Source organism: Buceros rhinoceros, unplaced genomic scaffold, assembly GCF_000710305.1.
Source record: "Buceros rhinoceros silvestris isolate BGI_N320 unplaced genomic scaffold, ASM71030v1 scaffold13819, whole genome shotgun sequence".
NCBI lineage: Eukaryota > Metazoa > Chordata > Aves > Bucerotiformes > Bucerotidae > Buceros > Buceros rhinoceros.
Window position 1 is genome coordinate 13,893 of NW_010433357.1, and position 13,217 is coordinate 27,109.

Genomic DNA, 13,217 nt, shown 5'->3' on the forward strand with positions numbered 1-13,217 from the left:
TTCCCATGTGAAACGTTGTGTGTTGTCTTGGGAATCCTAAAAAAAAAAAAAAAAAATCTAAAAAATAGTCTGTAGTGAAATTTGGTGTTGGGTATCACCAGCTGTCCCTGGCCTTGGTGCCACCACCAGCTAACCGGGGAGCCTCAGGTGACATCAGAGGCTGGGTAACTAAAGTGGCGATGAGTGGCCAGAGATCAGTTTGTATTTCAGACAGCCCTCTGGCTGAACTAGTGTCTTGAGAGCACCAATTCTTTCTCCTCTCACCTGCCCAGAGCATCCAGCACTACTCTGCTACAGCACCAGTCTTCTGAGGAGGATTCAGCCATCAGCTCGGTTCCACCTGCTTTGATACTACTGTAAGACAGAGGGTGCTGACCGCTGTGTGACATCATGCCTCAGCCCAGCACATCTGCAAGGCAGAGCTTGGTTCACCACCGGGACGATCCAGAGGCAGCTCGCGGGGAGGTCTTAAGGCTGCCCCAGACAGAAAGCCTCACGTAGCTCAAGAGCAAAACCTTTACAGCTGAGGGGTGCTTTTCTTTTCTGCTGAGAAATTAACGTCAGTTGTGTTGGTCCTCCCTCCCCTTATTACCTATTATTCTCAGAAATGCTCTCACTGCCTTGGGTTTAAACTTCTTTGTATAAAATACTGTATTACTCACTGTGCCTTAACTTACCCTTCCTTCAGTTTCTTCCAAACTGTATGAAAGTGGTTACTTCCATACCGGTTTAATTTTTCTGTAAATGCATTAATCGATTATTTTATATTTAATATAATTTTTGAACTGGAAGTTGGCTATGGATTGTCCTTTAAAAGGGGTGTGGTCTTCAAAATGGTGCAGAATGCTGCAGGAGCCTTGGATGGCTGAGGGGTGGATGGGGACAGGCTTTTCAGCAGGGCCAGCAGTGACAGGACAAGGGGTGATGGTTTCAACTAAAAGAGGAGATTCAGACCAGAGAAGGAAGACATTTTTTATTATGAGGGTGGTGAGACACTGGTGAAAGAGAGAGGTGGTAGATGCTCCATCCCTGGAAACATTCCAGGTCAGGTTGGAGAGGGCTCTGGGCAACCTGCTCTAGTTGAAGATGTGCCCCCCGCTCACCGCAGGGCGATGGACTGGATGAGCTTTGAAGGTCCCTTCCAACCCAAACCACGCTGTGATTCTCTGAGTGGATATAGGCCAGTGCTGAAGGTACCAAGACCCAATTCCTTAATTCCTGGATAAATTCACGTTCTAGAACAAGGTATTCGAGTGAGAACCAGGCTTGGGACACAGGGAAAAAGTCCAAAAATATTTATTTTTAAAAAAAAAAGATAATTTTACCTCACTATTGTTACACAACACTTGCTTTTCTAGTTTCAGAAATCAGTTCCACAACGCCTGTATGCACCACACTGGCTATTACACGGCGGGGGGTGGGGGGGGCAAGGGAGGTAAAAGAGCAGAGGCATTGATTCAGATCACAAAGTTTCCAGCTCCCAACAGCTGGTGCATCAGATCGACATCTCTGTGGATACAGCCTGCTCCTGTCCGCAGTCACGTATCATCAACATCAGCAGCGCCGTCGTTATCACTGGCCACAAGGACCTCTCTGTTCTCGTAGGTCCAGAACCCGTTCAGGTCAATCAGAATGCTGGTGACAGTGTCCCCTTGGCTGCTATTGATTAAGTCTTGAAGGGAGATTTTGTACGGATCCTTAGGCTTCACCATATCAAAGATTTCATCCTATGAAAGAAAAGTCAAAATTGGGGAAAAAGAACCCCGCAGATATTAAGGAGGAGAATAATGGCTACTTTATACCGTGCACAGAATGATCTTTGGGTAACTAGTGCCAGCCACAACAATTTACAAAAAACAAGAAGAGCTGTTAAGTCCCAAACCATTTAATATACAGAGCACAGTAACTGGCTACGGACAAGAGCTCCCACATCTCACACAAGAATCGGCTTTTCTGGGGAGGCTCTGGCCTCCAAGTGACAACCCGAAACACAGCTGGCTTGTATGAGCGAAGTTTATAGAAGCTCTTGTACTTTATTTTTAGTACTAAAGTGCTAAATGTAAAGTAGGCAGTAGAAGAGAGTTTAATAGACATGTTTTTTTAGTCACCAGTCCACTCCCTGCCTCTGAGGGACAATCCTGAACCACAGAATAGACACAGCAAGTATCTTCCGGAATACGGCACAGCACCATGTATTTAACAAGTACTTTGTCTATTAGTAAGGAAGCTCCTAGAACAGTTGTGTGCCAGTTTTGACAGAGCAGCTGCTGAAGAGAGACCTTTTCAAACCTGCTCTACTGCTCTGCAAGTAAACACAAACCAACCTAGAACCTATGACACCAGTAAATGAAGAAACGCTTGTTCGGCTATTTCCCGTAGTACCCCGCTCAGTAACACTAACCTTGACGTCCTGAAAAGAAACCGGTTCTTGTCCGTGGATTTTCATTTGCTCCTGAATGGCCTAGAAAAACACCCAAGTTAGGCACAGGTGGTGCAGTATTATGGTGACACCGTATGAAGCTTTAACACTTCTGCCTCCTGAGCTGCACTGCCCTGGACAAAGCACTCACAGTACGGCTTGTGATCGCCCCCTCCCAGCAGTGGGGCAGGGCGGAGTTTGGGCACAAGCAACGAGACGCAGCTCTGGGCTCCCAGCTCCTAGTCAGCCCAATAAGAATCCAACTGCCTTTACGAGCAGCGTCTGAGCGCTCTGCAAATGGGGCACGCAGACACCTGAATGTCATCACTCAGCACTCAAAGCCTAACAGGGATACAGGGGGTAACACCCTCGGAGCAGAAGGTTCTGTTTCCTGACAGAGTGCAAAATACAGACTGGGGAAAGAAGGGAAGGGACCAGCCAGCAGACAGACGAAGCCGTGTGGCTACTCGTGCGTTCAACTACTTTGGAAATGGAGCCTGTATTCTGCTTGATCCAGTAATGACGTGGGGAAGACGATGTGTTTGTCTGTTGGAGCGTTTTCCTGTGCATGGAAGGGTTCTCCCAGTTCATGTCCTAAGAGGGCACTTCTTGTTCTGAGCAAAATACTGTTCCCTGCTATGAGTTCCTATTTGCCCAGCTGTACCGCCAAACCTCTGCCTGCTAATGGACAAAGCTATGAAGAAAACTGCTCGTTTCACGAGCACAAGCCGCACGGTCTCTGTCGGTGCAGGCCCACCCACACTTACACCAGCAGAAAAGCAACTATGCACAGAGTCAAAAGGAATGTTCTGATTTCAGGGAAAGCTTAGAACATTCCATGGCTGAAAGTTCAAAGGAGGGGCACAGTCTGGAGTACGATCAAGCATCTGCTGCAGTTGAGGAATCTTTCAGTAACTAAGCCATGGAGTAAGAAACCAGAGATGTGAGCATGAACAGCTGTTCCACTTAGGCAGAACTACCGTGTTCAATTGCTTTCCAGTTAGAATCACTTACGTACTAAGACAACACTAAAATTCATGATTTTGTGAAATGTAAACTGCCAATTAACACCCTTTACTAAAATCAGAGTTGGAGACAGCTGATTCGGCTCCTGGCCTCCCTGGATCCTACTGCCATGTGAACAGAGGTGGAGAAAGTGGTGGGAATGGTAAACTCCAAGAGCAGGGAGAGCAGATGAGTCATTGCTTGGTTTCTCTACAACCCTGGGATTGCCAAGTCCTGGCCCTGCAGCTGCCCATCCAGTGTCCAACACAGCTACAACTCCAGAGAAAAGTTCATTATGAAGTTCTAAAGGTTCATGCCAGAATCCTGCCTGCACCTGCAGCACAGCACCCCATGCAGCAGTGTGCTGTAGGGGCCAGCTGGCTAGAGGCAGCTTGGCAGAAGTGCTGGAGGTTTTGGTGCACCAGAAGTTGAACAGGAATCTGCAGGGTGCCCTTGTAGTGATGAAGGCAGGTAATACTGGGCTGCGCTAGCACAAGCACAGCTCGTGGGTTCGGGGAGGCAGCTTTCCCCCCAGCTCAACATCTGGACACAGTGGCCAAATGCAGCCTCCCAGCTTTGGGCTCCCCTCTAGGAGACGCTGCCAGACCAGTGGGAACCCAGTAGAGGGCTATCAGGATCCTTGGGTGGCTTAAGCACAGAGCAGCAGAGGAGAGGCTCGAGGCAGGGATTCATTCACGTGGGGAACAGGAGGCTGGGGAGGTGGGGGAAATCTCATTATTCTCTTCAGCCACCCCGCAGATGGTTAGAGACAACACAGTGGCTGGAGATGCTTGTGAAAAGGCAAGAGGCAGTGGATGCTGACGGCAGCAAAAGGCATTCAAAAAATCAAATGTGGTTGTAGACACTATCAAAGTTCATGTCCAGCCGGAGACACTGCAACACAGAAACAACGTGGAGGTAAGGACATGCCTTGGGCAGGCCCGAATGCTTCACTGAATGGGCTGAGTGAGGGCTGCACCCTGGCTGTCACCTCTGAGCATGCGGCTGAGGACACTGACGTTATTGTTACAGTTCTAATTACAGAGATCCCCATAAAGAAAACCGAGCGCTTGTCCGTGTGTTGGAATGGGTATCACTGAAAGGATCTGGTACGTGAAAAAAGCATCACTCACAACTCAGCCTAAACCATCCACAGCAAATACGACATTCCCCTTCCCACGGTATCTCAGGGATCTATTAAAAAAAAAAAAGTCAAAGGAACAAAACGTCTGCCCCCTGCCCAAAACAAAAACCACCACAAGCCTGAAGAAAAACAAAAAACCATTCATGCACAAGCCACAATTGGGAGGAAGACTTACAAGCCTTAGGTTAATTTTAACAGCAACCAAAAAAAAAAAAAAAAAAAAAAAAAAAAAAAAAAAAAGAATTAAGCTTATTTTAAACTTGCTCTGGGGGCAAAAGATAAAAATATAGGATATGAAAAATGGAAGAAGCTTTTTGCTGTCAATATAGGAATGAGAAGGCCCACAGCTGTACAGGCCCATCACTGCATTTCATTATTTTCATTTCTTCTACCACACTTTAGGATTACAGTGGAAATTAAAACCATGGGCAATAACCAATTAGAACCACCAGAAGAGATTTTTCACAGGTAAAAATCAAGAGATTTTAGGACAATTTCAATTTAAAAAAGAAAAAAATCAATATAAAATATTTTTCCTAAACAAAATCAAACCAGTTAATTTCAACTGCAGACAGAATGTTGAAAACACCATTTGAATTCTTTCCAAGTATTTTTTCTAATATTTTTAAATCTTCTTAGAAGTAGTTACTAACCTCCCAGTGGGTACTGGTGATTTAAAGTGATTCCCTGCAGATCTGCGTGCAGAAGCACACAGGCTTTACCACTCTAACCACGGAAAATGGCCTACCTGTATAAAGAGACTTACCCTGAAGAAGTAATTAAGGGAAAAGACATTCAGGTATCCTTTGTTCTCTATATCAAGCAGTTTGAAAATATACTGCAGAGCTGCGGGCTCCTTTCTGTTTTCTAATGCAAGCACAAAGTCCAGGTAGGTTTTATAGTCCTAAAAGTAGATACAATCATGTTTATTACAGTCTTCTTTCTAAATTGATTTTGCAAGCAGGAACTTTATAATTGGCAGCTATTTCATTGTAGGGGATCAGTCTATTTTCTGAAAAAGACAACATGAAATAGAAAGTGGCTGCTACCCCCAACGTGAGCAGAAAAGCTAGTTTTTAATGACTGCTGATGCCAGGAAATCCTGCCATTTTAGAGGCAGAAGCATAAATCCAAATAAACATGCTGTTTATACGCTTATAACTACATTTAATACATCTTTAGAGTGCTGAACATTCCCACTATGAAGAAAAGCCATATAAAACTTTTCCATCACCACAAATTAAATGTCCAGTGGCAGCGAGCCCGCCGTTACCAAATGGTGACCCAGCTGGCCAGTTAAAGTCCATAACCCTTACAGCGGAGTGGGCAGTTTGGCAAATCAAGTGGTAGAAGCATTAGTGGACATCACAAATATGTACCACGCTTCTCTTTTTCACTAGTACTGATTCCTGGTTTCCTGATCAGGACACAGCAGCGACAAGGACAGGGTGTATGTATATAATTACCCTGTCTGCCTTAAACACCAGAGGTGTGCTTCATTCGGAGGGAGCTGGACAGGCACGTCCTTGCAGCAAGGGCTGCTGACAGCATCCTGAACCCCATTAGGAAGAGCTCAGCTGGCAAGTCAAGGAAAGGGATCCTTCTCCTCTACTCAGCACTGGTTAGACCGTTATCTGAACGCTGGGTCCCGTTCTGGTCTCCCCCATACGAGAGACAGGGACCTACTGAAGCAAATCCAGCAAAGGGCAATGAAGAGGATCCCTCCTGACCTCCGTGATTACGTAATTCTACGAAAGCTGCTCTGGCGGCAGCAGCTCTGTACAGTGAGCTCATAATTCCTCACTTTTAGAGTGCAGTCATCAGAATGCAGATAGCACCAGCAGCGATACATTACAGCTTTCAAAATAAACATAACTTTTTATTTTAACTGAATTAATTAGACTTTCCATTTTTCACACCATTGTCTTCATGAGGAAGTGGACAGATTCGCTAACCTGCACTCGTCTCAAGCGTGACACTTGTCTCTGGTTCTCTTTAAAGAATGACACAGAACTAAAAAGCAGTGCTACACCTATACATTTTTCAACATGCACTTTATGTTATTGAATTTACAGGAAGCTTTGTCCTGAGCTGCCAGGACTTTTTATCACCTCTGCTTTTCAAGACAAACAACTTTAAGCCATGCTGTGATCACCCTGCTGTAAAAAAATTAATTTTCACATCTGCTGCATGGTCATTTGTGTGCACAGTGACAACCAACAGCAACTTTACCTCAAGCTGCTCTTTATTTTAAAGACATTGATTACGAGATGATTCCCATCTCAATAACCCAAAGCTCAAAGTGAAAATAGGTGATTACCATTTCACCATCGTAAGTTAAGCATTCCTGAAAGACACGATCCAAAAATATGTTGGTCAGAGTCCCTGTTCCATACCGGGACAGTTCTTCTTTGCTGAGCATGCCATTGTGATCTTTATCAAGGTTTAAGTACTGGCCTAGGGAGGAGACAGAGAGGGCAAAACATAACGTACCTGTACCAGCAAAGAACTGTTCCACCAGAGGAGGAAAATTTAGCACAATACTAAGAATGTGACTAAGTCATACAAGGCAAAAAGGAGGGAGGAAAATAAAAGGCAGAAAAAAAGGTGTTCACGTATAAAGGAACCTACCATAAACTCTTAATGCAGAAGGAGCAGAAAACCAATTTGTTTCCTGACTTTCCTTAGAAAGTTCTTCATCCCTTAACTAAGTGAAACATAAAGTTAGAATTCTGAAAGAGTAAATAAAAATTCAATGTCCATGCTAAGAGATCTTTACCTCCAATAAGTCATCCAGGAAGCTGCAAGCTAAAATATCCTGTATCTTTATCTTCCCTGCAGCAAGAAAAGGAAAATGCATTTTAACAGTTGCCCAGCCAAAACATCCATTGGACTGTTCTCATTTAGGGGTTCTACTTGAGAAAGAAGTATTCTGAGCAGAGGAAAAAATACCTTTCTGAAAGACCAAAACTAAACACTAAAACTAAACAACTTCGAACATCAAGGATAAATAAAAATAGCTTTTATAATGACTGAATAAAACTAGTCTGATGCTGGCAGCGTAGGAATTATCCTGAAACCTTAAAAGTCAGAAAACTTGATAAAAAAACGTGAATGTTCAACATCAACTCAAAATGTAAATTGCGAAATAAGCAGGCTTAAAGCATCTGTTGGAATAAGAGTCTCTTAAGCAATGTGACACAGAGCTGAGGTGGCAGAACGTCCTTCTGCTGGTGCAGCTTTGGCTGGTGTGCAGACACTGCACAAAACGCTGTGCAAAATAACGGCACCGGAACTTCACCCCCGCTCCCTATGTGTTTGTAATCACCTCTGCCAGAGGCTGTGCTCACACAGCTCTGATGCCTGAGGGGCACAGCTGGATCTTGAGAACGCACGTGGTCTGTGATTTAGATCAAGGGCATACAAGACAGTGAACTGTTGTCCAAGGGAGCTGCATCTGTAGTACGGATTTGCAGCCGTAACTGCAGACCCTTTCTAGGGAGTTTACATGGCACTCACAAATAATTACCAGAAGCACATCACAAAAAGCATCCTTGGGCGTTTCCACAGCTCTGTGGATGGTTCTGATGTTAGTTGCTGTCTTGTCTATTCACCCTAAGGACTTAAAAAATTAGCTATTGCTATTAATGCATTATGATGAAACAATATCTTATTTATCAGTATCTGTGAGATATCTCTACACACATGGCTATCTCACAGAAACTCATCGGCTGCAGAAGGAGATTATTAAACCAACACAAAGACGCATGGTCTTCGGTGAAGATTAATCCTCAAAGACAACGTTGCTGAACAAAAGCCTACAAAGACAACTACATGCTGCTTGGAAATCACAAGTAGCTTCAGTGGAAACATATTAAAATGGAAAATACCGCCACAAACTTAGACTTTTCAAAACATGGACCTACCCGTTCTGAGAGGATCCAGGAAGAAGAAGAACTTCCTAACTGCTGTGCAGACATAGAAGGAGTAAAAAGATTTTTCTAAACCATCCAGTTGTGGCAAAGTAGGGATGAGTTCCAAAATATAGTTTTCTAAATCCTGCAGATTTAAGAAAAAGAAAACAAGTTTTAAACACTACTATTGTTGCACGTTTGCTACGTTCTGCTCTGGCTTTCAAGTATATTTTGTATAAAATACAATCCTGCAAGAATGCAGGAAAGAGCATAAAAAAAACTTTGTTAAAAAGGTGAACAACACTTCCACCACCAAACCTCTACAACACAGAGATTCCTATTTATTCAAACAAATGTGCCCACCCCACACCTGGACTATGATACAAGCTTTTGAGATAAGACTAGAAGAAAACTGGAGCCTTTTTGTTGCTGTGTCATTTGACCAAAGACAGACATTAAGTTAATCAAGAATTTACTTACTGATTCTCTGAGGTAGCCCTGTCCTGCCACATCATATAAACTGAGACCTATTCTTGTCTGGTGAAGCCATACTGTAAAACAGAGAACAGAATTACAGTGCAAGGAAGATCGGGGGGTTTTTGAGGCCTCACTAAAATCAGAATTAAAGGCCACAAGGCACTGCTGGCTGTGAAATGCCTCTCTCTGTCTCCCATTTTTCTGAGATTTAAGCAGAGCTGTGGTATGTACCAGCCCTGCTTAGAAATGCTGAGTCAGTCTACACTGCCAAGAGTCACCGGTGATACCTGTAGGCTGTGGCCAAGACTGCCTTGCAACAACCAGAGGGAGAAACAGCTGAGCACACACCACATCTTATCTGGCTCGTGGAATCACATGGATTCGTCCTCTCTCGCTGACCTAGAGAGTTCTGGGTAGCAGCACATTCCCACTGCATTAAACCAGCTGTCCAGCACGGCATACGGACTGCTCGTCCGACTGCCACAGCCCCTTGCGCAGCACAAGAAACCGCGGCTACGGCCAAGGGCGCTGACCTCGATTCTGAGTTACAGCAGGAGAATTACAACAGCACAAGCATCTAAGGGCGCATTAATCACACAATCTATAGGATGATGTGCCTGAGGCCTTTGCTAAAACACCGTAACAAATACGGAGGGCAGATGAAAACTATTACTCACACGCTCCATGTTAAATTTAACCTTCATTTTATGAAGAAACACTTTAAAATTCCTCTTAAAATATATGAGCTGTGCTCCACACCAACATTCGAGGTGCCAAGCATCACTCAGATGACACATTTGGACAGTGGGCTGCTTCTTTGCTGGCTGAAGTTTCAAGGGAGGCTCATCAGACACCCTGAAGTGATTCGAGACGCTTTTACTCAGCTTGACTTGTTTGGACAAAGCCAACAGACTCAACCTGAAGGAGGGCTGAAGTTGCTGACGGAGAAGCATCACTGGAGGTGGATGGTGCCTTGGGAAGTTCCTACAGGAATTTAAGTCTTTTCTTCCTTTAATGCCTGGTCTGGTCTTCAGCCCCGATCTGGAATGCTGCCCAGCTGTACGGTGGCAAAACCAAGGATTCTTGTTCAACTGACACCAGAGGGACTTGAAACAAACACTGTGATGGGACCTTACGTTGGCCAGAGTCTGAAAGTGGAATCTGATGGAGACAGGACATGCCAAAAACCTTCCTTTTTCTCAGATTGGTGGGTTTTTTGGTTTCAGATGTATACGGTTTTCACTGGCTTCTTCATAAGTCTCCCACCCTGCAGCTTTCAGGTTTGCCGTTTGTTGCAAATGGGCCTATTACTCCTTTCTTGCACTCTCTGCACATCTACTCAGCAGGTTTCCTGCTCAACACACCTCTCATCCCTCGCACCACAGGATTTTAAGTTAAACAAGCTGAGCTGCTCTGGGGAAAGGTGCCATTCTCCGCTCCTGAAGGCTCTACCAGACCTAAGAACACAGTAGCCAGGGGACAAAGCAATGAGGCGACCTTCCTTTCTGCCAGCCAGCCTCATCTTTTTAAACAAGACCTAATACAGACTAAAAATAATAAAACTGCATTTTTCAACCCAAGTGGGTATTTCTAATGAAACACAGCTGAAAATATGGTAAGGCTGTAGTGACAAGCACAAGAACATACTGACATATTTAAGAAGCACAGGTAAAAACATAAGTAACACCACCACCCTGTAGAAGGAAAACCAGCAAAAAAAGCTATCTGCCAGAGAGTCTGATCACAGCGGTCAGGATCACACTCACCACGTAACTCCACTGTTTTGCTTTTCACAGTGCTGCCTGAACAAAGGCAATCAGAACAATGACATACGTAACAAACAAATCAAGGATATCTAAAAAAACCCCAAGCCTCCAGGAAAACAGCATTAGCAATCACGGGCTAGATCTCACTGTTGTTGAAGAGAACAGCAAGTAATTAACAGAGCTTAAAAAGCCTTGAAAATAAACCAACTTTTCTTTAATATAGAATAAGCACCAACTAACCTTTTCGCATGACATAATTGAAAAACTGCATGATAGATATCCTCCCGTATGGATCATTATGGAGTAATTTTGCAAAGATCTTAGCTGTGAAGAACTGCCTGTAAAACAAGAGCATGAAGCTACTTCTACACACCCCATTACAATGCACCGACAGATCCAGTTACAGCACCCAAAACTTACAGACACTTAATTTAAATCACGGTTTGAGCGACATGGAATGTGTTCCGGGATACGCACACACGTTAACTCACTACACTACACCCGTCGAGTGGGACCCGTGTACAAGAGGAAAAAGCCTTACTTGCATTTAGGTCCAGCTTTTTCACCGACTTTCAAGAAATCCTCATAGTTGATCATTGCTTCTTCCCCAATCAAGGGTGACGTCTGATGTTTGTCCAGTAGAAACCACAGATTCTTAAAAGGCATTTGTATTTGATTAAGAAGATACCTCTCTAGATGCGCGCACACACACACACACACAGAGGAAAAGCAGCAGCCAGTGATTCAGCCCCCACAGACATCATAACGAGGGAGCTTTACACTGGCTTTACCAGCCCGAGACTGTGCGGCATTTCAGCTTCAGCACCTTACCACAAGATTTTGCGGACAGGCAGGAGACAAACTCTGCAGAAAGAGGAAGCCTTGTCACAGAAGCCACGACGAGGCACACAGAGAATATTTTCTCACCTGCAGCTCTTCATTATCCAACAGCTCTCTACTTTTTCTCTGCAGAAAGACTGCTCTGGATTCTTCTCTTAATTTCTGAAGCAGGATTTCATCTTCAGCGGGCAGCTAGAAACATGGTGGTGTTTGAATTTTCCATACAGTGGTACCACTTGAAAACTACACATCCAGCCAGTGCTCTTAGCTCATTCTGACTCACACTGATGAAGCTGCTTACTCTTGTCTACAAGAATGCTGTATGGTACCTGCTCCTTCCACAGGAGTATCACTCACATACTGTCTCAGACTATTTCAACACTGAAATATTTATTTAAAGCAGGATATCTTAAACGTGAGAGACAGAGGCCTGCCTCATACCTGATAACCCACCTAGGAAGCACTTTCCCACAGCTGCATGGCAGGAGGGCTCACACATGAAAGATAATTACTATTGTGCTTTCACTCAGGAGAGAGCAGCACTTCCTATTTCGTGGTAGGCTTGACTCTCAAAAGTGCAAAGATCTACCAGACTGGTTTTGGCCAACAAAACAAACAGAAGAATATTTAGGATGAAGGTTCTGTTGATGTTTACATGCAAAACCGTACAGCACTACAAGAACTTGGACAGCTGCCTATGTATTCATCAACTGAAATGTATTTGAGTTGTTAAATGACAAACCCTTATGATCCTAACAACTACAGGATCGTGGGAGGCTAGACTAGCTGAACCAAACACTGACAAGTGCCAGCAATATCAAGATGTGAACTTGTGCTCCCACATTCTCCCATCCCAGTCTGGTTCATCTCACACATAAGTTGCTGGATCAGCCATTTCTGCTGGATGATGCAGGCAACAGACCTATGTTGGCCTGCAAGGCAATGACCCACCACCTTCACGAAGCAACATCCCGTCATGTCTAAACCGAAATGGGAAGATACGCATTTATAACACTAGAATATCAAAATCTAGTTAAAACAGGAAGTTTCTGTAAAGAAGACAACTTCCTATCTTTAGTGAACAGCCAAGACTACCACCTGATCAGCAAACTATTCCACGGCCCTTGATGTGATGCTTAGTAGTTATCCGAAACTGCTGAAATCCTCAATTGTATCAAACAAGACGTTATGCTTAGCAATCCTCATCATTCACATTTCAGTCTACTGAAGCTTCTGAAGCTGAAGTGTCCCTTTGAATAAGCACAACCTTCTTTACACACAGAAAAGCCTCTTGTTGAAGGTTATCCAGATACCTCACTTACCCTGTAGTAAAATCGTGGTATGTTTGTATATGATGTATTGCTACTTTTCCTTCCTCCTTTCCATTCCATGTAGTATTTTGTGAACAATTCCATTTCTTCATCTTTTAGCTCCTGTTCGCTCTTTTTGGCTGATTAACACAGAAAGAAGTGTCATGTTATGCTCCGGCTTTGGCCTTGTTGAGGCTCACACCACTGGCCTCAGCTCAGCGATCCAGCCTGCCTAGATCCCTCCGTAGAGCCTCCCTAGAGGGAGCAGATCAACACTCCAGCCTAACTTGGTGTTGTCTGCAAAGAGAATGAGGGTGCACTCGATCCTTTCACCCAGATCGC

The 13,217-nt window shown here is 44.2% G+C and overlaps 1 protein-coding gene across 1 annotated transcript; it reads right to left on the reverse strand.

Moving 5' to 3' along the window:
• Nucleotides 1–1,492: 1,492 nt before the first annotated feature.
• On the reverse strand, nucleotides 1,493–13,009 carry PPP2R3C (protein phosphatase 2, regulatory subunit B'', gamma). The gene is made up of 12 exons (XM_010144081.1): nucleotides 12,888–13,009; nucleotides 11,653–11,757; nucleotides 11,267–11,379; nucleotides 10,966–11,063; nucleotides 8,963–9,033; nucleotides 8,495–8,627; nucleotides 7,348–7,403; nucleotides 7,200–7,275; nucleotides 6,889–7,025; nucleotides 5,335–5,472; nucleotides 2,402–2,461; nucleotides 1,493–1,727 (listed from the first exon to the last, which is right to left on the reverse strand). The coding sequence occupies exons 1-12, from the start codon at nucleotides 12,978–12,980 to the stop codon at nucleotides 1,539–1,541; spliced, it is 1,269 nt and encodes a 422-aa protein (XP_010142383.1). The 5' UTR covers nucleotides 12,981–13,009; the 3' UTR covers nucleotides 1,493–1,538.
• Nucleotides 13,010–13,217: the final 208 nt, after the last annotated feature.

What these genes read in the sequence shown, in the direction of transcription:
- PPP2R3C (XM_010144081.1), bottom strand. Translation starts at nt 12,980, where the DNA reads ATGGAATTGTTCACAAAATACTACATGGAATGGAAAGGAGGAAGGAAA. An exon ending in CCTGGATCCTCTCAGAACGG is followed by an intron (nt 7,404 to 8,494) that starts GTAGGTCCATGT and finishes TTCTTGCTGCAG; the next exon opens with GGAAGATAAAGATACAGGAT. An exon ending in CCCTTAATTACTTCTTCAGG is followed by an intron (nt 2,462 to 5,334) that starts GTAAGTCTCTTT and finishes GTGTTTTTCTAG; the next exon opens with GCCATTCAGGAGCAAATGAA.